At 39.1% G+C, this 25809-nt stretch overlaps 1 protein-coding gene across 1 annotated transcript in view; it reads right to left on the bottom strand.

Moving 5' to 3' along the window:
• The window catches only part of DNAH9 (dynein axonemal heavy chain 9), a 570390-nt gene that overhangs the window by 242496 nt on the left and 302085 nt on the right, over nucleotides 1-25809 (bottom strand). The window contains exons 42-43 of the mRNA XM_055143580.1: nucleotides 23721-23882; nucleotides 2896-3092 (exon numbers count right to left, since the gene is read on the bottom strand). Of these exons, the coding sequence (XP_054999555.1) occupies nucleotides 2896-3092; nucleotides 23721-23882 (359 nt within the window). The remainder of the gene's footprint in view (nucleotides 1-2895; nucleotides 3093-23720; nucleotides 23883-25809) is intronic.

The following is a 25809-nucleotide window of genomic DNA, read 5'->3' as shown; positions in this document are numbered from 1 at the left end:
TTAAGGGCATTCAGGTAGGAAAGGAAGAAATCAAGCTCTCACTATTCGCAGATATTATGATACTATACTTAGAGAACCCTAAAACCTCTACCAAGAAACTCCTAGAAACAATAGACTCATACAGTAAAGTTGCAGGCTATAGAATCAATACCCAAAAGTCCACGGCTTTCCTATATGCAAATAATGAGAGAGAAGAAAGTGACCTGAGAAAAGCAATCCCGTTCACAATTGCGCCTCAAAAAATCAAATACCTCGGAATCAGCTTAACAAAGGAGGTAAAGGACTTGTATAATGAAAACTATAAAACACTACTTCAGGAAATAAAAGAGGACACAAGGAAATGGAAAGACATCCCCTGCTCATGGATTGGAAGAATTAATATTGTCAAAATGGCAATTCTTCCCAAAGCATTGTACAAATTCAATGCGATCCCTATAGGGATACCCTTGACATTCTTCAAAGAAATGGAGCAAGCGCTCCTGAAATTCATATGGAACAATAAGCCCCCACGAATAGCTAAAGCAATCCTTGGGGAAAAGAAAATGGGAGGAATCAACCTCCCCAACTTCCAACTCTACTACAAAGCGTTAGTCATTAAAACAGCATGGTACTGGAACAAAGGCAGAGCTGCAGACCAATGGAATAGGGTTGAATACTCTGACATACACCCCCAAATATATGATCATCTAATCTTTGATAAGGGAGCAAGAAATGTGAAGTGGAGCAAGGAAAGCATGTTTAACAAATTGTGCTGGCAAAACTGGACGGCTACATGCAAAAAAATGGGCTTAGACCTCCATCTATCACCATGTACAAAATCAGATCAAAATGGATTAAAGACTTCAACATCAGACCAGAATCCCTAAGATACATTGAACATAAGGTCGGCAAAAACCCTCCACGACATTGAAGCCAAAGGTATCTTCAAAGCTGACACGCCACTGGCCAAGCAAGTGAAAACAAAGATAAATAAATGGGACTATCTCAAACTAAGAAGCTTCTGCAACTCTAAAGAAACAGTGACCAAAATACAAAGACAATCTACAGAATGGGAAAGGATATTTATGCAGTACCCATCCGATAAAGGGTTGATAACAAGGATATACAATGCACTGGTTGAACTCCACAAGAAGAAAACTGCCAACCCGATCAAAAAATGGGCTGATGAAATGAACAGAAACTTTTCCAAAGAAGAAATCCGAATGGCTAAGAGGCACATGAGAAAATGTTCCACATCACTAATCATCAGGAAGATGCAGATCAAAACAACAATGAGATATCATCTCACACCATAGAGACTGGCCCACATCCCAAAAAACAAAAGCAACCGGTGTTGGCGTGGATGTGGGGAGAAAGGGACTCTCCTTCACTGCTGGTGGGAATGCCGACTGGTTCAGCCCTTTTGGAAAACAATATGGACGATTCTCAAAAAGTTAGAAATTGAGCTCCCATTTGACCCAGCAATACCACTCCTGGGAATATATCCCGGAGAGGCAAAAAGGTATAGTAGAGATGACATCTGCATTTCCATGTTCGTTGCCGCTCTGTTCACAATAGCCACAATATGGAAAAAACCAGAGTGCTCTAAAACAGATGATTGTCTAAAGAAACTCTGGTATATTTACACAATGGAATACTATGTAGCTGTCAGGAAACATGAAGTCATGAAATTTGCATATAAGTGGATCAACATGGAAATATCATGTTGAGTGAAATGAGTCAGAAAGAAAGAGACAGACAGAGAAAGATTGCACTCATATGTGGAATATAATGTAACTGAGAAGTACAAGTTGGCAGTGATACAACTTCTGGCAGATATCTCTCTGGACTTAGTTACTAAAATACTAAATTACAGAAACCCAAAACTGAGAGGCCGCAAAGTGTGGTCACTCGATCTCATACCTCTTCATCCTCAGCAATGGAAAACAAATTATCTAATGCTTCCTTTTCAGCAGGTCTGACTTTAGGGGAGAGACTCTCCAAACAATAATAGTGAGTTTTGTTGAAATATTGTATGCAATTAAAATGAAAGTAAAGTGAAAAAAAAAATAAAAAAAAATCAGTCCTCTGTGGACTCAAGGGAATCACACTGGGTTAACAAATGAAGAAGTATCAGGGTTGTATGGCTGAAAATATACTCTGTGGATTCAGACTGTTGCTGCCTTACCTAACTCTATCGTTTGTGATCTTAGGTGACTTTTATCTTTCCTTATATAAGTTTCCTCACATATAATTTAAAGTTATGGGACTCAGATTGGGGAATGTGAAGTGCAGTATAAGCATAGAATAGTTTGAGCATAGATTATTTGGGAGGTTTGATAACTCCACTTCTTTAATTTGATAGAAATATTATTTCAAGGAATACTTAATTTTTTGAAATTAATTAAAAGCTTTGGTTCAGAGACAGTATGAGGTAATATGCATGCTTTGCATGTTGCTAACCTGGCCTCAATCTCCAGCACTAGACCCTTAGGTCTTGTATTGAACCATTGGCTTGGTTATCTAGAATTACCATGAGTGGGCCCAGACCCTCTGAGCATTGCTTGGGAGTTTCTCTCTTAATAAACAAAATCATTACTCTAATAGTTTAAAATTTAGCTTAGTTTAAGGCTTGGAAAGAGTTCTGAGCTGTTTTGGTGCTTTTTTATAACCTCAAATTTTTCTTGGTGTCATTGTGGTTATACTCCAGGTAAGAAAAAAATAAGTCTATGTCTGAGTTCACTATTTGCTCCTGAGGGCCTTGACAAATGCTACAGCTGTTGCTCTGAGTCATTTCCTGACCTTCATGAGAGAAGAACTTCATGCTTTCTTGGTTTTATCAATGTATTGTCAAATATCTAAGACTTCTGACATTTGATAGAAAAGTACAGAAAATAAAACATACAGCATACTTACACATGATGCATGGCATCCTCAAAGAGAACTAGGTCCATGACTGTGTTGACTTCATTGTGGTTATCCAAGGCTTCTACAAGAATCTGAGTCAAAACTTCCCATGATTTCACAGGCATGTACTTGGGCTCACCGATACCATTTGCAAAGTGACAGTATATGTTCAGGTTTTGGGTCTGCTCCACAGGCACTTCAATATTCTGGCAGTGAGACACAGATAAATTCAAAATGGTTTATTTATTTATTTATTTATTTATTTAACTGTATCTCATTCTGGACCCCCACATAGTGATTTACTCATTCTTTTTCTATTCCTGGAAATAAATATCAGTGCTGCTACCATACTTTCTGTCGACAAGTCCTTATAAAGTTTAATATTTATTTACCAACTCCATAGAATCAAAAATGAGGTTTGTTATTCTTGTGGGCTAAAGATGGAAAATACTATGCGGGAAGTACCCTTTGCACATGTACAATAAGCACCAAAGCAGAATTATGGACATAGATACAGAGTGAATTTCTCTAAGCAGTGTCTCTTCCATCACCACTATTGGAGTAAGAGTACTGTTTTTTTAAATGTTAATTTATGATCCCATAAGCTCAAAATCAAAATAACTTTACTCAAATTAATATTTGGATTCAAGTTTCTTTTGGGGACAGAGTCTCCTGCCCCCGCGCCTGGCTGTCTACCGGGGTCCCTTGGAGGGGGACGGGTTGAGTTTCCCTCCTCGCCCCAAGCAGAGCTCCGGCAGCGGAAGACCTCTGGAACCCAACCACAGCCATGCTCAAGACCACTCTCCACATGCTTCGACAAGCTTCACGCATGAAGGAACCGGCAGAGGAACGCAGGTGTGTGGGACTCAGGGCTGAGATCTCCAAGCCTGCTCAGATCGGGACTGGGCCTTCTCCACCCAGATCTCCCATTTTCCAGTAACTTGGCAGCCACACCCACAAACTGCCCCCTTCGCCGCCATGTAATCCCATAAACAGGCAACATCCAGAGACTATAAAACAAAGCTCCTGGAAACATGCGGCTGCAAATGCCTCTAATTGTCTAGTTCTCCCTCTCAGAGAACCTGGCAAGCTAACTGAGAGTATCCTGCCCGCATGGCAGAAACTGGTAAGTTCCCTGTGGCGTATTAGATATGCTAAAAACAGTAATAATGATGGTCTCATTCCCCTGAACCTGAAATAGCCTCCAATGCAGCACCATTGGGAAGGATGAGTAAAGAGAGGCTGCTAACATCTCAGGGTTAGGATGAATGGAGACCTTACTGGCGCCCGCTTGAGCAAATTGATGAACAATGGGATGAAAGTGATACAGTGATACAGTAAAGTTCTTTCCTTAAATTTCTTATATCTTACTGGAAACAATACTACAAGTTTCCCTTACAAGAAACTTTAATAAATGGCATAGTTTCATAATATAATATTGGTTTATGGTTTGTGGACCACACATAGAGGTGCTTAGGCCTAACTCTTGGCTCTACTCTATGCTCAGGGAACACTTCTGGTTGGGCTCTAGCAACCAGATTTTTTTAAATGAGCAAATATAGGTTTATTATAATATAGACACTTCCACCTTTTTATCTGCTTGTCTTATTTTAGTTTTGGGGGGACACCCAGTGGTGCTCAGGGCTTACTCATGACCCTGAGTTCAGGGTTCACTCCAAGTGGACTTGGGGAGCAATGGGGCACAAGCGATCAAACCCATGTTTACTTTGTTCAGATCCTGACCCTTTCACATTTCTACGAGTACCATGATCTACCTGCCATGCATCAGAAACATGTCAGTATCCTGCCACCATATTCCGCTGGACTCTCAGTTTGAGCCCCCCATATGGTAACTTCAATTCGGTGGTATGAAGCTAAGGATTTGTTTGGATTGAATGCTACTCATTTTTTAATATACCGCTTAGATATGTGATCAATCCGTTTGCAATCTCTATTCTTTGGACATATTTCACTTAGCCCAATGCCCTTCTTGTTCTATCCACACGTGCAAAGTCAAACTTGCTTTTTCCCAAAGATGAAAGCATCCCATTGTTTAAATGCACATATCTACTGTATCCACCCATCTACTACTGGATAGGAATTGTTTAGAGACATGTATGTATTTTTCCAAATAAGTGTTTTTGTGTTCTTTGTTCGATGCTTAGGATTAGAGTTACTAGATAATATGGCATTTTTTAATTTAAAAATTAAAATACTCAAATTTTAAGAGATCTTTCAAAAACCACATACCCATTCTCACCAAAAGAAAGAGCGGAGTGGCACAGAGGTGGGGGTAGTGTTCTTTTTAATCCTTATTACAGCCAGCACTTGTTTCTCTATGGCCTTTGCGACATGCACCATATTCTCACTGGTATGAGCTGATAGGTTATTGTAGTTTGATTTGCATATCCCAGATAATCAATAGTGACGAGCACTTTACCATGTACCTATTTGTCATCTGTATGTCTTTCTTGAGTGTCAATAAACCCTTGTCCTCACTTTTAAAGGGGTTGTTTGTTTTTATTTGTTGCTGAGCTTAAGTTCTTCACATATATTCATTTTCTCATGCCTTCTTAAAATTTATTTGCTCTTTATTTTATTTTGTGAGAGCACTATTATTTACAAAGTTATACACTGTTGGATTACATATATAAAATTCTCTGTCACCAATCCTGCCACCAGGTTCATCTTCCCTCTGCCAGTGTTGTTCCCAGGCTCCCTGTCCCACCCTAACCCCACTGAGGTCTGCCATCTCAACAGGCACCTTTTAAAGTTTAAGTTTTTGTCTCATGATTTCAGCATTGTGGATTCTAATTTGGATATTTCGCACTATAATTCCTCAACACAGCCAACACAATGACCTTTGCCCCCTGCTGCTTCTCATCTGTCCTTTCTCCCCCATCCTCCACTCATTATACTTCCTGCTCCTCTCTATACTTTGTGACCAAGATTATCTAGTCATCCCACATTTAAACCATTTCCTCATCCAGTTACTCTAAATACCACACATTAGTGATATTATCCTGTGTTTATCTTTATTCTGGTTTACCTCATTAACATGATATTTTCCAGATGCATTGTTTCAGCAAATTGCATGGTTTCATCATTCCTTACTGCTGCATAGTATTCCCCTGCGTATATATACCACAGCTTCAGGATCCACCTACCTGCTGTTGGACATCTAGGTTGATTTCAAATTTTTCCTATTGTACCGAGTGCTGCAATGAATACTGCTGTGCATACATCATTTTGAATGAATATTTTTTCTGTCCTGGGGGTAAATGTCCAAAAGTGGAATTGCTAGGTATCCTGGCAGCTCAATTTTAAGTTTATTGAGAACCTTCCATAGTGTTATCCATAGGGGTTGAATCAGCAGGGAATTAGAATTCCTTTGTCACAATATCTTTGCCAACACAGATTGTTCCCATTATTTTTATATGCACCATCCACACTTATGTGAGACGGCATCTCACTGATGATGGGTTGGGTTTCCCTAATAATAAGTGAAAGTGAGCAGTTTTTCACACACCTTTTACCCATCTATTGGTCTTCCTCAAAGGAGTTAATTTCCTTCCCAATTTTTTGATGAGGTTTTTGTGAATAGCTTGTATTTCCTACACATCAACTCTTTATCTGACATGTTAACCACAGATACTTTCTGCCATTCAGTTAGCTGTCTTTAGCTTTAGCCCATGTTTGCTTTCCATGCAGAAACTCTTATTGTTTTATAGTTCCATTTGTTTATTTTTGATTCTGTCACCTTTGCCAGTGGCATTGTTTTATTGCACACACCTTTGATGTCCAAATCTTGGGGCATTATGCCTATATTTTCCTCGGTGTATTTTATAAATTCTGTTATGATCTCAAGGACTGTGATCCAATTTGAATTTCCTTTTGTGTAAGGTGTAAGGTATGAATCTAGTTTTAAGTTTTCCCATGTGATTATATAGTTTTGCTGGCAACATTTGTTGAAGAGGCTATCTTTACTCTATTTCATGCTTTCTGCTCCTTCGTAAAATATCAACTGACCATACATGTGGGATTTGTCCTTGGGTATTTATTCTATTCTGATCCATCGGTAATAGAGTCTCTATGCCAATACCATGTAGTTTCGATTACCATGGCTTTAGAATATATTTTCAAATTAGATTATGAGATACCCCTGGTTTCTAATTTTTCAATATGGTTTGGAGTATTCAAGGTCTTATATAATCCCATGAAAAATTTATTATGGACTGCTCTAAGTCCTTGAATAATGTTGTCTGTATTTGGACAGGGATTGCATTGAATCTCTATAGTAGTGTAGGTAGTATGGCCACTTGAACACTATCGTTCTTCCAATCCAAGAGCATAAAATACTTTTCCCATTTTCCAATGTCTTATTCTCTTTCTTTTTAAATTTTTAAAAAGTTTTCATGGTATAGATATCCCACTTCTCTTGTTAAGTTTATTCCTAGATACTTGATGTTCTTGGACACTATTTTGAATGAGATAGTTCTTTGATCTCTTTCTCCTCTGAATTATTGTTCATATATAAGAATAAAACTGATTTTTGTGTTTTGGTTTATTGTTTCTAGAAAGTTTTTGGACTCTTTTGGGTTTTCTATGTATAATATCATGTCATCTGAAAGACATAAATTGACTTATGTTTTACAATTTGTATTCCTTGAGTTCCTTTTCTTGTGTGATTGCTATTGCTAGGACTCGTAATACAATATTGAGTAAGTGTGGTGACAGTGGATATCCTTGCCTGTACCTGATCTCAGTCAGAATTGTAGGGAGCCATTTTACCTTACTGATCTTATCCTGTCACTATTTGTTTAATCACTAGCTAACCCCATGCCACACCTAGCAAAGGTTGCCACTCCTAATCTTACTGATCTTATCCTATCAGCATTTGTTTATTACTAGCTAAATCCCGTGCCACACCCTGCATTTCTATTGGGGGTCCCGGCACCACCTCCTCCCAGCAGGGAGGTATAAATACTGTAACTGCCATAGAATAAAGGCCTTTTCTCCCTCCTCCGGGCTCTGCGTCTGTTCATTCGGCTGCCCTACAAAGGGTTCTCCCTGCTGAACAGAACGAGACCTCCACATCGACTTCCACACAGAATACTTTGTTTTTCACCATTAAGAATAATATTTATTGTTGTCTTGGTATAGACAGCCTTAACTATCTTGAGGAAGGGCCCTTCCACTTCTTTGTTGAGTGTTGTTTTTAAAAAATCATAAATGGATGTTAAATCTTGTCAAAGCATTGTCTACATCAATAAATATGATCAGATGGTTTTTTTTTTATTTTTGGATCATACCCAACGATGCACAGGGGTTACTCCTGGCTCTGCACTCAGGAATTACCCCTGGCGGTGCTCAGGGTAATTCCTGAGCATATGGGATGCTGGGAATCGAACCCGGGTCGGCCGAGTGCAAGGCAAATGCCCTACCCGCTGTGCTATTGCTCCAGCCCCCTCAAATGATTTTTTATCTTTAATTTTATTGAAGTTGTAGGATAACATTAGGTATGTCCTTTCAGCCTTGCCACAAGGAACTTAGTTTACCTCAGAGCAATGTCCTTTCTGTATGGACACAGGAAGACAGTTAATATTATGCTTTGTAACTTGGGAGCTGATTGACTCCAAATAATATTTATTCCTGGGCATCTACTTTCTTGATACAGTTGCCCTCAGTTCCTAGCACCCCAAAAGCAGGGTCCCGATGAGGGACTGAATGGACCCAGGGCAAGGTGTGAGCTACCCTGGCATTGAAATGGGTCAGGCCAATGTGCCACAATACTCAACTACAAGTTGAGAGCATGGTCATAGACAAATGCTGTCATGATCCAAAAGTAACAACGAAACTAGGACCCTGCTGGGGTTAGGAAGACTAATCTGATCTGAGGACTGTGGTCTGGAATATATAATGAGATGTCCTCAGAAAGAACCAAACTTTAAGTTTGATATATCTCTTACAGTGCTCATACAGAATGACATTGCTCGAAATATTAGAAGTAGATTTACTACAACTGTTTAAGTGGATTACCAGCTGAGGAAAGAAGAAAGTGACACATCCTGGATGGGATCCACCCTTAAACCCCTTAAGTGGATCTCTTAGTAATCGAACCTTACCTCTCTTTGTTGCTTTGTTAATGTTCAACCTACCTTTGTGTCAACCACCCTATGTGATTGCTATATAAACTAAGACTGTAAGAGCGGAGTGGGTCAGAGTCAGAAGTAAGGGTCAGAGTCAGAAGTGAGAGCAAGAATGGCTCCAGAGAGAAGCAGAAGGGCTCTGGAGAGAGAAATCAGAAGAAGAGAGATCGAAAGAGACCAGGAGACTTCAGAGAGAGAGTCAGAGATAAAGAGACAGACAGAAGAGAGCACAGCGGCACACACAGAAGTGGAACACAAAGGAGGAGGAGCCATTCTGATCCGGTTCATACACAGCAGCTCGGTTCATACACAGCAGCTCGAGAGCACTGAACACAAGTGGGAAGTGAGAGAGAGCTGCCCCAAGAACCCGCGAACACACATTGTCACACATCACCCTTCCATGTGAGAGGTTCAATTTTTTACAGAAGTAGTGGATTATGCTGACTTATATGCATATACTGAACCATCCTTGCATCCTGGGATAAATCATACTTGGTTGTGTGTATAATTCTTTTTTTTTTACTTTTTTTTTATTAGTTTATTTTTAATTAGAGAGTCATCGTGAGGGTACAGTTACAGATCCATACATCTTTGTGCTCATGCTTCCCCCATACAAAGTTCGATAACCCATCCCTTCACCAGTGCCCATTCTCCACCACCTGTAAACCCAACATCCCTCCCCCCCTCCCCAGTCCCGTCTCCCCCCACCCCACCCTGCCACTATGGCAGGGAATTCCCTTTTGTTCTCTCTCTCTGATTAGGTGTTGTGGTTTGCAATAAAGATGTTGAGTGGCCATTGTGTTCAGTCTCTAGTCTGTATTCCGCCCGCCTCACCCTTCCCCCACATGACCTCCAACCACATTTTACTTGGTGGTCCCTTCCCTGAGTTACCCAGAATGAGAGACCAGCCTTCAAGCCATGGAAACTATCTCCTGGTACTTATTTCTACTATTCTTGGGTGTTAGTCTTATAGTCTATTATTCTATATTCCACAGATGAGTGCAATCTTTCTATGTCTGTCTCTCTCTTTCTGACTCATTTCACTTAGCATGATACTTTCCATGTTGATCCACTTATATGCAAACGTCATGACCTCATTTTTTCTAACAGCTGCATAGTATTCCATTGTATAGATGTACCAGAGTTTCTTCAACCAGTCATCTGTTCTAGGGCACTCGGGTTTTTTCCAGATTCTGGCTATTGCAAACAGTGCTGCGGTGAACATATAAGTGCATATGTCACTTCGACTATACATTTTGGCTTTTCTGGGATATATTCCCAGCAGTGGTATTGCTGGGTCAAATGGGAGCTCAACCTCTAGTTTTTTGAGAATCGTCCATACTGTTTTCCAAAAGGGCTGAACTAGCCGGCATTCCCACCAGCAGTGTAGAAGGGTCCCTTTCTCCCCACATCCTCTCCAACAGCGGTTGCTTTTGTTCTTTTGGATGTGTGCTAGTCTCTGTGGTGTGAGGTGGTATCTCATGGTTGTTTTGATCTGCATCTCTCTGACGACTAGTGATGTAGAGCACTTTTTCATGTGCCTTTTGGCCATTCGTATCTCTTCCTTGGTAAAGTTTCTGTTCATTTCTCCGCCCCAGTTTTTGATGGGGTTGGATGTTTTCTTCTTGTAGAGTTCAACCAGTGCTTTATATACCCTTGATATCAACCCCTTATCTGATGGGTATTGTGTAAATATCCTTTCCCATTCTGTAGATAGTCTTTGTATTCTGGTCACTGTATCTTTTGCGGTGCAGAAGCTTTTTAGTTTAATGTAGTCCCATTTGTTGATCTCTGTTTTTACTAGATAGCTTAGTTCCGTGTCATCTTTGAAGATACCTTTATCTTCAATATCGTGGAGGGTTTTGCCGACCTTGTCTTCAATGTACCTTATGGTTTGTGGTCTGATGTTGAGGTCTTTAATCCATTTTGATCTGACTTTTGTGCATGGTGTCAGGTCGAGTTCTAAGCCCATTTTTTTGCATGTGATTGTCCAGTTGTGCCAGCACCATTTGTTAAAGAGACTTTCCTTGCTCCACTTCACATCTCTTGCTCCTTTATCAAAGATTAGATGATCATACATTTGAGGTTGTGTGTGGGGATATTCCACCCTGTTCCATTGGTCTGCAGCTCTCGAGGCCAACATGGGTTCAATCTTTGGCATCCCATATGATCCCCCAAGCACAGCTAGGAGTGATTCCTGAGTGCAGAGCCAGCAGTAACCCCTGAGCACCGCTGAGTGTAGTCCCCCAAACCAAACCCCCTACATCTCTCCTGTCAAAAAAAGGGGTCCCCAGATGTGATCTGGGCGGCCGCACATATGCAGCCCCTCCGTTGCTGAACACCCATGATCCCAGAGGCCATCTAACTACCTTAGGCACCAGAAGCTTCTTGCAGAAATGCCTCCAGACTGTGAACTAAGCCACGGCCCCATGCCGCCTCAGGAGGGGAAAGGTTTTTCTCTCTTGGCCTTTCCTTTCTAGTGGGGTGGCGTGGTGACCACCATCTTATAAGGACCACTAAAGAGAGGTACGAACTTGCAACGATGCAATTTTTGTCAGAAATTTCCCTGGACTTAGCTACTAAAATACAGAAATCCAAAACTGTTTGGCTGTGATAGCCCTCACATCTCTTCATTCTCAGCAAGAGAAAACAAATGATCAAATTCTGCCTTTTCAGCAGGTTCGATTTTAGGGTGAAAATTCCAAATAATAATAGTGAGTTTTATGTTGAAATATTGAATATAATCAAAGTAAAGAGAAAGTAAAGTGAAAATTATTAGCTACACAGGTGAGGGTGGGGGGATGGGAGGTATACTGGGGTTCTTGGTGGTGGAACATGGGCAAGGGTGGAGGGATGGGTGTTTGAGCATTGTATGACTGAGACTTAAGCCTGAAATCTTTGTAACTTTTCACATGGTGATTCAATAAAAAATTGAAAAAAAAAGAGGTTTGTTTTACTCTTTAGCTTTTGCGTTTTGATTACTATGTGACTTGGTGTTGTCCTGTTTGGTTTTATTTTATTCGGTACTGTTTTGGCCTTTGTGAAGATGCCTTCCTCCAGAGAGTGGAGGAATTTCCAGCTATTCTGACTCACTACTAGTTCTTCTCATTTCCCCTTTTTCTCATTTTATGGTATTCTTATAATTCAGAGATTAAGCTTCCTGTCTTTGTTCATTAAGCACCTTACATTTTCTTCCATTCTCTTGTTTCTCTTTTCTTTTTCAACTTCCTTATCAATTCTGGCCTAATTTTGTCTTCAAATTTGTTCTTCAAGTTTGTCCCATTGTTCTTTAAATTTTGTGGGTGTTAATGTTGGGGGGTTAGATTACTTACTTGAGAATTTACCTGTTGCATTGTTTATATTAGCAGATATTAATATTTCTGCTATTTAGGTTATTTTTATTAAGTGGTAGTGCTGTTTGAATATGCCCCTAAGATTGTCAGCTAGTTACTGTGTAGAGATAAATGAGATTTAAATATGCTATCTGAGACAGAGGGATGCCATACCCCACTGCCCCAAATACGAGATATATGTAGTCATTTTTTTTCTGTAGATGCACTAGTATCCCTGCAGTTTTGAGTCTAGAGGACAAACTGATGTCAGGTTCCACCAATCCCTGGCCTCTGGTTGGGCTCTGACAGTGTGTGACAGAGGGGGTGGGTCCCTCTCCCTCCCAGCCTGTGGCTGGTGTGGGCCTCAGGGGGCACACACTGGGGTTTAGAAGACATACTGTTGTCAGTCAGACTGGTCCCTGACAGACAGGGCTGAGGGGGTGGGGCCCCCAGCCTTCAGGCATGTTGCCGCTCTGCATGCCAGGAGGTCTCACAGGCCTTGTATATGAATATCCTCTCACCTTTGGTAGGGGGTCTTTGTTTCCAAGAAAGTTTCACTCACACAACAGATGTTTTTTAGTTTGGTGTAATTCCATGTGTTTAATTTTTGTGTTTTCCCCCTGACATTGGGGACACATTTTCTAAACAATAAAGTGTTTGGATATCAAACAATAAAGTGTTTGGCTCCAGGTTTATTCAGTGAACTTTAAAAGTTCAGGCCTAACATCTAAGTCTTGGATTCACTTAAGTTTGTTGTGTGTATGTGTGTGTGTGTGTGTGTGTGTGTGTGTGTGTGTGTGTGTGTGTGTGTACTGTTAGGCAGTGGTCCAATTTATTTAATTTGTATGTTTTCTTGGCTCCATTCATTAAAGAGACTTTCATTTTTCCATTTTATTTACTATCTTGATTCTTTTGCTGTAAATGAACTGTCCATCTATCTGAGTGCTTATTTCTGAACTCTTAATTGATTCCACTAGTGTGTCTGTTTTTATTATAATGCCACACTATTTTTTTTTCTACTATTATACAAAAGAGATTGGGAATGTGATGTCCTGATCTTCTTTCTTTCTAAGTATAAATTTGCTAGGGCAATTTTATAATTACATGCAAATTTTATTAGCATTTGCTCTACATTCTTGAAAAATATCACTAGATTTTCCAATGGAGATTATAATGGATCTGTATGAAGCCTTGAGTAGAACGCTCATTTTGACAATGTTAACTTCTTCAACCCATGAACATGGAATATTCCACTTCCAGTTGTCATTTTCTATTTTATTCAGTAGTGATTTATGGTTTTCAATGCATTTCTTTCACATAGGTTGATGCTTAGGCATTTGTTGGTTTTGGAGACTATTTTAAATGAATTATTACTTTTATTAATTTTCTTCCAGATCATTATTTGCATATAGAAATACAATTGATTTTTATATTTTGGGTTTTTAGCCTGCTACAATGCTGTGGTATATTATCATTTATTGCTTTGAAAGTTTTTTTTGTGGACTTTTTAGGGTTTTCTGTGTATATTATTTTGTCATCTTCAAATAGTGAGAATTTAACTTCCTCTTTACTGATTTGTGTGTAAATTAGTTTCCATTCCTTGCTGAGCTGTTGTGATGAGAATTTCCAAGAGTATATTGAATCTTAGTGAAGGAACTGGCTTTCTTTACAATTCGCTTGGATTCAGAGGAAATACTTTCAGTTTTTCTCCAGTGAATATGATACTATGAGTTTATTCAAAATAATTTTAGGGACTTTTTCCTTTCTATCCCTATTTTTGAGGATCTTTAATCATGAATGTATACTGAAATTTATCAAAAGCTATTCCTGCATCAATTTTTATGACTCTACAGTTTTGATCTTTCCTTTTGTTCATATGATGTATTACATTAAATTATATGAGTATGTTGAAAACCCTCGCATTTCTGGAAAATTATGGTATATGTTCCTTTTGACATATTGTTCATCTTGTGTCAATTTCATCAGGATACAGTATGTCATTTTCTTTCATAGAAATGTTTCTGTGCTTTTAATATTTAGGTAATGTTGAAATCATAAAATCTATTAGAAGTATTCTTATTTCTTTTCTTTAGAGCTTGAGGAGCATAAATCTGTCTTGGAGTAAATCTGTCTTGGAGTTATTTTATATTTTTCACTTTTTGCAAAACTTTGCATGAATTCAATTTTTTATAAGGCTGTTCACAGTAATTTATAACATTCTTTATTCTAATACCAAACCCACCGCCGTTACACCTTACCATCACCATTATTTCAAATTTTTCCACTACCCCCCAAGCCTGCCCCAGAGGCAGATCCTAAATAATTTATTTTGTATTGCTTGCTAAGAGTGATCTGCTAAAAATGATTCAAAAAGATTTCCTTAGAGGAAAGTGTGTGAAGACTGTTTTATCTCACCTTGGAGCCATTAAGCCCTTACATAAGAGATTACTAATATTTTGAAACAGGTTAATATATTATATGCATATTGTATATAGTATATGAATGCATATAATTGATCAAGATCAGTTGTCTTCTACTTTATACCTTATCAAATATGGTGTGCTATGCTTGCTACATCAGTGGCATAGAGTTTGAGATTTCGTTCCAGGAATCCTAAAATTTTAAATAGGGTGATACAGCTGGAGTTAAATGCATCTCTAGGCTTGTTGCTCTCTTCTGAAATCTATCTGTGAGTCTTTGGATCATAGCTATTAATGAGCTTCATGACATCAGAGGCAATTCGTGGGCATAACTGCCAGGCTCCTGAAAAGACAGGGAGATGGGGGAGGTTGCCTATTCCCGACTCCATATGAGCTTGGAGATTTAGGTCACAAAACCTGAATACCTGAGTTTTCCAGCAGATTCATTCTCGTGTGGAGTCTCATCCAGAGCCTGTGGAGATTGGTCATGAACATGGTGGCAATTGGATTCTGGAAGCTTTTGGCTGTCCGGGAGCTGATGGGATGGGTGGGTGGGACTCACCTGCCCCTCTCCGGGGTGCCCCAGAGGAACTCAGCCTGGAGCGGGGTAAAATTTGCTAGTGAGATTTAAGCACAGAGCCACGTGGGGACGCTCCTTTGCGGCCCCGCGCGAGATCGACCCCGGAGGCAACTGAACCACTTTGGACACGAGCGGCGCCCCCAAAATGCCTCCAAACTGTGTGCTGGGAGCTTCTGGCCCAGGCGCTGCCAGCAAGTGATGCAATTACCAAAAGAATTTTCCTTGGACTTCATATAGAAATCCAAAACCGCGCGGCTGCTATCGCAGCCACGCGACCTAATATCTCTTGATTGTCAGCAACGTGTAAATGTTCCTTTTTGGCAGGGCTTAACGTGGGGGGAAACTCCAAACAATAGTACTAAGTTTTTTGTTAAAGGGTAAAAGATTGTAGCGATAGAATTTTAGGCAGAATTTTCCCTGGACTTTAACGGGTCGGACTTTGGTGGGAAATCCTAACAAGAATAGTAAGTCTTTTGCTGAAATATTGAAGGCCACCAAAGTGGTAGCCATCTCTATAGACTGAACTAAGCCATATCCCCACGCTGGCTGAGAAGAAATATCCTTCTTTCTCGGGAAAAAACGCGGCGTGGCGTTAACCATAGTATGATGTCCATTAAGCTGACACGGACCTGGTGGCGTGGGAATCGGATACAAGGGAATAAATTATTATGTACTTGGAACAGCGGGACGCTGGTGGAATCTTGAGCCAGGGCCGATACCAGCGTATTACTTTTGGTTCCAGAAACTGCTTGCAGACATTCTACCAGACTATCAACTAAGCTAGAGCCCCACGCCGGCTGATGACGAGAAATAACCATCTCTTTTGGTTTGTTTTCCTTTTGTCAGGCAGTGTGGTGATTACTAAACAGGCGTGATCTCGGTGGCGCGGGACGAGGGGGGAAAAAAATAGAAAAGTTATGTAACAAACAGCGGGACTTAATATCTCTACATTCTCAGCAATGGAGAGCCATCAAATGCTTCCTTGACAGTGGGACTGTCTTCTCTTTTTTGGGGGGAAACCCTAGCAACAATAGTGAATTATGTGTTGAAACATGGACTGTAACCAAGATAAAGCGTAAACGAAGTGAACCTTATCACTTACAAGGGCGGGGACTGGGGGGGTGGGAGGGGGCGGGAGGTATAATGGGGTGGTTGGTGGTGGAATATGGGCACGGGTGAAGGGAAGGGTGTTTGAGCACTGTATAACTGACATAATCCTGAGAACTTTGTAACCCTCCACATGGTGATTCAATAAAATTTAAATTAAAAAAAAATTTGCTAGTGAACCCATGTATATCTGGGCTTTGTTTATAGGGAGACAAAATTTTTGTTTAAATTTCTTTATGTGATTAGTCTGTTCAGGTTCTCTACTTCTTCTGAATCAATCTTGTAAGCTTTTATGATGTTTAACGTTTCATCCATTCTCAAGCCTAGTGGTATAAAGTTATTCACAGTAACCTCTTACAGGCTTTTGCATTTTCAGGTATCCACTGTAATTTTTCCTCCTTCATTTCTGGTTTGACTTATTTGGGCTTTCTTTAATTCCCCTTATAAAGTCTTTAATTCCCCTTATGAATCTAATTCCCCTTATGAATCCCCTTATTTGGGTTTTCTTTAATTCCCCTTATGAATCTAGTTGTTGAGAATCTAGCCTTTAGTTGTTGAGAATTAGTTGTTGAGTCTTTTTCTATCTTTTGTGCTTTTTATTAAGGAATGTGTTTTGGAGTTCTTTTAGGGTTTATTTTGTTTGTCATTTTTGGACTACCGGGGTCAGTGCGAAGTCTCCCTTCTGAGATTGGGGAAGCTCTCAGTAATTATTTTTTTCATCAGCCATTTTTCCCTTTTCTTTCCTCTCCTGCAATTCCTATAGAAGGCTATTCCTTTAAGAGGTTCTTCTTACAGCTATTTTACATTAAAATATTATATTTTCATTATTCTGGTTTAATTTCCTCTTTTATTATGATAATGTTGTCTGCCTTGTCTTTTAAGTCACTGATTAGACTTTTCAGATTCTGATTTACTTCTGAGTCCTGTATTTTATTTTATTTTTAAAATAAATTTATTTATTGAATCACCGTGAGATCAGTTACAAAGCTTTCGGGTTTAAGTCTTGGTCATACAATGATGACACACTCGTCCCTTCAGTGCATATTTTCTACCACCAAAAACCCCCAGTATAACCCATATCCCACACCCTACCCCTACCTGTGTGGCATATGGTTTCCACATTACTCTCTCTCTACTTTGATTACATTCAATATTTTGACACCAGACCCACCATTATTGAGATTTTTACCCCAACACTCAGATATGCTGAAAAGACAACATTAGACAATTTTTTCTATCGCCAATTATGAATAGCATATGATGTTGGCCACTACTGTGGCTGCACAGTTTTGGAATTCTGAAATTTTAATAATTAAATTCTAGAGGGATTTCTGCCAAAAGCTGCTGGGTTCCAAGATTTGTTTCTGAGTCTCTGGGATCATGGCCATTAAGCAGCCTGCTCAGAAGCCTGAGAGGCTGTTCATGGGTGGCAACTCGGGTCTCTTTGAGGTGGGGGAGGAGAGGGCTGGCTCCACCTCCATCCCATGAGGCCCCCTGTGTCTCGTCACTGCAGGCCCATACCTGGCTGTCCACTGGTCGCTGGAAGAGGGCAGCCCCTAAGCCACCAGGAAAAACAGGCATGAGTCCTGTATTTTAGCACCTGAATCCGTTTAAATAATTTTTCCCATTTTTCCCTCAGTATTTCTTAGAAGTTATTGGATCTCTCTTCCACATATGCCCTGATTTCAGTGCAAACTGAGAGGATTTTTTCTCTGATGCTCTCTCTGAGCACCATGATGTACTTGAAGCTTTCCTGGGAGTTTGTCTTCATCTGTTGATAAGGATTAATTTCTTCTCTATTTTTGTTACTACTGAAGCTTCATAGGAAGTGAGGTAGAGTACAAACTCAAGAGGTGCTTGGCAGTCACCTAGCGGCCCTAGTCACACTACAGTCTAGTGCCTATGGCCCTACTGAGTTCTGGCAGCCACAAATTCCATGTTCCGAATTCTTAAATGCTTGTAAAATCAACCAGGCTCCTGAGGCTCTGATTTGTGTCCCCTAGCTGACATCATAGGATTTGTGGCACTTGTGCCCTGTAGCTACTGTAGCACCAAGCTGGCTAAGACTCTGAACCTGAGTTTATAGACACAACATTCAGCAGTTGATGTGATGTTACAGTTGAACTGAATTAGGCAGTGACTGGAAACTGTAGTCACCTGTACCACATTACATCTGTTCATCAAGCTGATCTTACAGCTACAGGGGATTTTTGCATGTCAGTATCAATTTATGAATACTGTCTGGTAATCAGGGTTTACCTTCAGATTACCTGCTACCTGTTGCTGCCTCGGAGCTTGCTCCTAGTTGCTGCCTTGGGAATAGATGCTTCCAGATGAAGCCTAGGGACAACTGCACAATGTTTAGTGTTGCTGATTCCTAGTGTCTTTTTGCTACAGTGGGTACAGGTATAAAACGGAATCTTTTTTAAACATTTGGGTCAGTTGTCCTGCTAGGTTGGAGATTATGTCTGTGGCATCTAGTTGAGAAGAACTTACTTAGTTTCTGTTACGTTTACAACTACCAGCCTGTCAGGTTGTGTGGCCACTGGCTCCTGAAGGCTGTGTCCTACAGAGTGGAGCAAGGGCATGAGTATTGGGGTGACTCAGACCTAGAGACCATCATGGTAGGGCTGTGATTATGACCTGTTGGGTCGAGCTGATAACCTTTTGGGGAAGTGTTCACATCCAGAGTGACTACTCTCAACCTGAGCCAGATACAATGGCACCACCCGTTTGGGGCTTTAACATGTCCTAGCTTTTATGATAGCTCAGTTTCAGTCCAAGAAGGCCCAAGAGGTCAGTAGGAAGCTGCCAGGGGAGGGTGAGGCAGGACTGTATCAATGCTACTAGTGAGCCTGTAAGGGTGGGGAAGACAAAATTACTGGATTTGTCTTTCCTTGGGAATGACCATGACCCGTTCATACTAGTGGCAGCAAACTATTGGAATTTGTTAGCAACGTAGTTCCAATATAAAAGTGATGTTTTGTAAGTCCTTTGCATTCAGCTCTCTCTCATCCTAGGTTAGTATTTTCTGTCCAGTACTGGCTTGCCAGACTTTCAAGTACCTATTCTCTTAAAGTCTCTGCTTCTCCCGTCCCAAACCCATAAGTGCCCTTTTTCTCTGGATATTTCCATAATTATGTCTTCTTTGAGTTTAGTATCCCTAAGATGATGACTGTTTTCTTAGTGTGAAGCCTTGTGGAGTGCTGTGCTCCATTCAGCTTTTATGTGTTTCTTATCGATGTCTCAAAAGTCTTAAGAGGACTATCCCTTTTTAACCATCCTAACCCCTTTCCAGAATAGAATTTTTTTAGCACAATCTATCACCTAAGTATTAAAGACACACACACAGAAATCAAACTCAGAAAGTAACTGCTATAAAACCCCAAATTCCTGATACCTCAAGATGAAATATAGATACAATTTCCTCAAGAAAGAAGAGACTTTTAAACATCACATGATGCTGACACCCAAGGACAGTAGATACAAGGGCCAGGAGGATTGTACCATAGCTGGAAGACTGCTTCATGAGTGGAGGGGAGAAGGCAGATGGAATAGAGAAGGGATCACTAAGAAAATGATGGCTGGAGGAACCAGATGGGATGGGAGATGCTTGCTGAAAGTAGATAATGAACCAAACATAATGACCTCTCAGTGTCTGTGTTACAAGCTATAATGCCCAGAAGTAGAGAGAGAGTATGGAGAATATTGTCTGCCATAGAGGCAGGGGGAGGGTGGGAAGGGGGTTATACCCGGGATATTGGTGGTGGGGAATGTGCACTGGTAGAGGGATGGGTGTTTGATCATTGTGAGATTGTAACCCCAACATGAAAGCTTTTAACTACTTCACAGTGATTCAATAAAATTAAAAAAAAGAAAGATGAGATTTTTAATGCAGAAGTAGAAAGTTATACTTTTCTATGAGCAATGATCCCCAATTGCCATTCCTGTCTCTTATAGTTCATACTAGCAGATCCACTTGAGACAGAGACCACCAGCATGCTATTCACCTACATCCATAAAGGTTAGCCTTGTAAATCCATGAGACAACTCTCATCCAAACCTAATATAAGATAAGTGAAGTTGACAATACCATCCATCAAGAAAACAAGACTTAGGAAAGAGTTGAAAGATTTAGATATCAGGAGTTGTTCTATCTTTTTTGGGAGGAGATCACGCCTAGTGGTGCTTGGAGTTTACTCCTGACTCTGCACTCAGGATTCATTCCTAGCAGGATCAGAGGACCAGATGGGGGTTCTGAGGGTTGAACCTGGGTTGGCAGTGTGCATAAAAAGCATCCTACCCACTGTTTTATCTTCTGGACCCAAGGATTTGTTATAGTTTAAAGGTGGTTTTAGGATCATATAAGACTCTGAAATTACTCCAAAATTGCCAGATAGTAATACCAGTGCCAGGACATTTTTATAAGATGTAGTTCAGTGCAAAAGAGCTAATGTTCCTAGTTGAGGAAAGCACATGTGAAGCAAGGTGAAAAATCTCCTCGCAGTTTGAAAACTGGCTAATATATTAGGAATCAGTACAGAGGGAAATTAATTCACACTAATGATCCTGTAAAGGAACAAATAAGGTGCAGTTCTAAAAAGGCTGAACTACAAAAACTCTTTGATGAATAAAAATAATATCTTCAATTTTTATGAGGAGAGTAAAGATGTGAGGGACAAAAAATGAAAAATCCTATTCAGTGACTCAAAGGTTTCTTAATACTAATGTGTTCTAACAAAAAGGTCATACATCAGAGAAATATAAGCTTCTTTAATAGTAAAAACAGAATTATATTGCTTCTTTGTGGAATTCTGGGAAATTTTTCTTTGATACCAATACCAAGATTTGGAAAATAAAAGGTGCTTAGGGCTTAAAATATAAATGTCACTGGGGAAGATAAAAATGATGTTAATTATATGTGGTCTGTGATGAGAAGCATGTGCCTTTATTATAAAAACTCACATATTAATACCTACTAATTAACTCACATAAAAATACCTGTTGTTTAAGTTCTAGTTTAGGTGACTTAATAAGAGAGTCAAGGCTTCTTTTCAGAGTTAACAATAAATGTATAAACTGGCAAATTCTATAATATGCAGAGAATATATAATGTGAGAGAGCTAAACAGTAGGCCACATAAGATGATAAGATTAAGGTGTCAGACCCAGCAAAGAGTCTAGTGAAGTTAATTACTTAAAAAGCTGTCCATACATTAATAATTGTGCCATAGATTAGAATGGACTAGCTATACATTTAGATACATATACGTGTATATATTTGTGTGTGTATATATATACGTGTGTGTGTATTTATATATATATATATGAATCCTATTAAGAAGTTATTAAGCTTAACCAAATAAGGCAAACCTGAGACAGCAATACACAAAAAAACAATTTGTTTATTTTTAAGTTCAGTTGTGAAAAACAAGAAGTATGTGAGGGAAATTTGAATCTGTTGATATAAATACTCTGTTGAACAACAGAGGATTATGTTCTGCAGTAATTTTGAAAATAAAATAGAAAATGTCATCTTAGATTGCTATGGGCTGGAGCGATAGCACAGAGGGTAGGGCATTTGCCTTGCATGCAGCCAACCCAGGCTTGATTCCTTCGCCCCTCTCAGAGAGCCCAGCAAGCTACCAAGAGTGTCTTACCCGCACATCAGAGCCTAGCAAGCTACCTGTGGCATATTCGATATGCCAAAAACAGTAAAAACAAGTCTCACATGGAGACATTACTGGTGCCCGCTTGAGCAAATCGATGAACAACAGGATGAGAGTAGCAGTGACAGATTGCTATATGTCATTGTGTCCCAAGGCATGTTCCAAGAACTGTTTATTATGCAAATTATTAATAGATTGTATGAAGAACAAACTTTTCTGGTTTAATACATTTAATAAATTATATGTAATTATATGTAAATTATATGTAAACATTAATTATATGTAAACAAGAATTAACAAGATTTTCTGGGCTATAATATATGGAATGCATTGTGACTCTCTAAAAGAATTACATACTATGATTGCTTATTTTTATCAAATTCCTTATTTCTCAGAAGTATATTATAATAAGGTGATTTAATAGTACACACTTTGGTAAATTAATAAGGAAAGCAATTATAGTATGTGAAAAAATAATGATCAGATCCCATTTTGTTTGTGTGATAGAAGTTCAGCATCATATTTTCAGATTGGAAAACTGTTAATAGAGCAATTAAGATTATGTCAAATTTCTTTTGAAAAAAGACATGCCAGAAATGATAAAAAGATAAAAAGTTAGTTATCTGGTTACCAGAAAACATGAGATAATGGTCTGAAAATAGTTGAAGGCTTATTATGTAGACCTAGTATTAGTAATACAGGAAAAGAGATTTTGGATTTGCATTAGAATAAATTCCTAATCTTTAAAATTAATCTAGATGGGGCTGGAGAGATAGCACAGTGGGTAGGGTGTTTGCCTTGCATGGGGCTGACCTGGGTTTGATTCCCAACATCCAATACGGTCCTTTGAGCACAGCCAGGAGTAATTCCTGAGTGCAAAATCAGGAGTAACCCCTGAGCATTGCCGAGTGTGACCCAAAAAGCAAACTAACTAAATAAATAAAATAAATCTAGATATCCCAAACTTCAAAGGTATTTCAGAGTTTTACTCATCTGCAATACAATCATGGTTGTCTATGGAGAAATGATATTGTGTAAGGAATGGATTGTCAGTTGATATTGCCCAACATTGGGGATGTTACTGAAAAGAATGCAAAAGGAGTGTTTTACATCTCCACAGACTTTCTTTCTTTCTTTTTTAATTGAATAACTGTGAGATTACAAATCTTTCCACAGTTTCATGTTTGAGTTTCAGTCAAACAATGATCGAACACCCATCCCTCCACCAGTGCACATTTTCCATCACCAATGTCCCCAGTATCCCTCCCACCCAACCCCTCCCCCTGCCTCTATGACAGAGAATTTCCCCCATACTCTCTCTCTACTTTTGGGCATTATGGTTTACAGTACAAGAACTGAGAGGCTATCTTCTAGAACTCCAAAGGACCCCTGGCACAGACTTTCTTAACACTCAACTTTTATTATTTGTATCTGCTCTTGCCCTAACGTTGTCTCAATGTTAGATTTTTATTTTTCTTTCCTTATCTGATCTCTTTCTCTAGTTTATATACTAGTATTTAAAATACATAATCTGTATGATTATAATTAATTTTCAAATAAAAACCAGGAAATACTCACATCAAAAATTTTCTTGACTACTTCCATCTGGATTTTATCAAAAATATTAAAGTCTTTCTCTTCTACCATTTTATCTCGATACACTCTATTTGACTCATGCAGATAAAGCTTTACTAGGTCTTGTGTAGATTTCACACATTCCACTGAGGAGAAGAGAATGCCCTTTAGGTAGAACAGACAAAAATTAACATTAATAACAATATAAATTACAACCATAATTTATTGAAGGAAGTCATACAATAAGTTTTGGGCTAGATACTTTTCACAAAAAATTTATAAAATAATCACAAAAGAGCCCAAAACACAGAAGGTGAGGTGCATTCCCTGCAAGCAGTCAACTCCAATATTGTCCCTAAAACACAAACTATTGTCTGAGCACTTACCAGGAGTCACTCTTAAGTGAACAATCAGAAGTAATCCCTGAACATCACCAGATGTGGCTCATCCTCCCCCCAGAAACTCCCAAATACTAATAATCACGGCGATCTACAGATTTACCATATCTATTTTGTGTAACATGGGGTTTAGAATTCACGATGAAACATGCTCTGTTATAAAATAAGCATGTATGCTCTGTGTTACAAAATAAGTGGCTTAAGCTCAAACTCACAAGTCTTCCTTACTTAAGAGACTGGAATATTCACCACTTATTATACATTACAAGAGTTAGAAAAGGGATAGCTTCTTTGCTACACTTAAATTCCATAAGAGCCTTAAAATTATTCTTTAAATGAGTATTGTCATTCTGTATCTGTACCTTTCCTGGCTGGGTGGGGATGATGGGAGAAATATTGGGGACTTTGATGGTAGGAAATGTACACTGATGGAGGGATCAATATTGGAATATTGTATGACTGAAACCTGATCACGAAAGCTATGTATCTCAGTGATTCAATAACTTATTTTAAAGGATGAATGACAGAAGATTTACTTGGAGAGATACAGGGATGTGTTTGGGGGAAACCAAGAGATGATTTCAAATACTACAAATACAATCTGTGTTTTGGAGGTAGTAGGTTCACAACGTAAGCTGAGTCACTATGTTTTATGTCTTTTACCAGTTTTATAAATAACTTTCCACTTTTCTCATAAAAAACTCTTCTAGGCTTTTGCTGGTTACATAAAATAAGAACAATGATAGAACATTAAATGAACGTAGTTAATCTTCACAGCTGAACAATTCATCCCTGGTAGTTTCTCCTTTTTTATATTGCTTAGAACTTTTTCCAAATCATAACTGCTATTTTCAAATATTTCTGTCAATTCTATCATTATTGATCATTGTTTTCTTTGTTATTGGAAAAAATAGACCAGCAAGACTTTAATTCATTATTAACTTAACTAAGTCCTGTAATTTCAAAGTTATCTACATTTGTTACCATTACTTTCTTGTCATAAAGGAAAAGAAATCATTCATGGTTCCCCATTACTAACAGAATAATGCTCAGTTTATTCAGTAAAACACAGGTCTGCTTTTTCATGGTCACTCTTACCACCATTTTCCATAGAGCTTATGCTTTAGTTTTATAAAATCCAAACTATTTTCTGATCCTGTGCACTTTTTGTACCTTTATACTTTGCTTTACTTGGGGCCGGAGCGATAGCACAGCAGGTAGGGCGTTTGCCTTGCACGCGGCCGACCTGGGTTCGATCCCTGGCATCCCATATGGTCCCCCAAGCACTGCCAGGAGCAATTCCTGAGTGCAAAGCCAGGAGTAACCCCTGAGCATCGCTGGGTGTGACCCAAAAAGCAAAAAAAAAAAAAAAAAAAAACCATACTTTGCTTTACTTGCATATTTCAAGATGTGTTCTATTTGTGCCTCTTTGTTAGTCTTCTCTAACACATTTGCCCATCTGACTCAATCTTTTTAATATGTGCTACATAGTTATCTGTACATAGATGCCTATTACAGAAGGATTATTAGTTTTTAAAATTATTTTTATCAATATAAGACTGCTTTCAGATTATGGTGAGTGTCTCATAGATATAAAAATTGAGAGATAATTCATTTCAGATGAGGTTTATTTTGATCATACTACTAACACTTAGCACAGTGCATGATTTATACCTGATTTTCAGTGAATGCTT

Source organism: Sorex araneus, chromosome 6 (assembly GCF_027595985.1).
Source record: "Sorex araneus isolate mSorAra2 chromosome 6, mSorAra2.pri, whole genome shotgun sequence".
In the NCBI taxonomy this organism is placed as follows: Eukaryota; Metazoa; Chordata; class Mammalia; order Eulipotyphla; family Soricidae; genus Sorex; species Sorex araneus.
The sequence above is the reverse complement of the archived record's forward strand: the minus strand, read 5'-3'. Positions and strand labels throughout refer to the sequence as shown.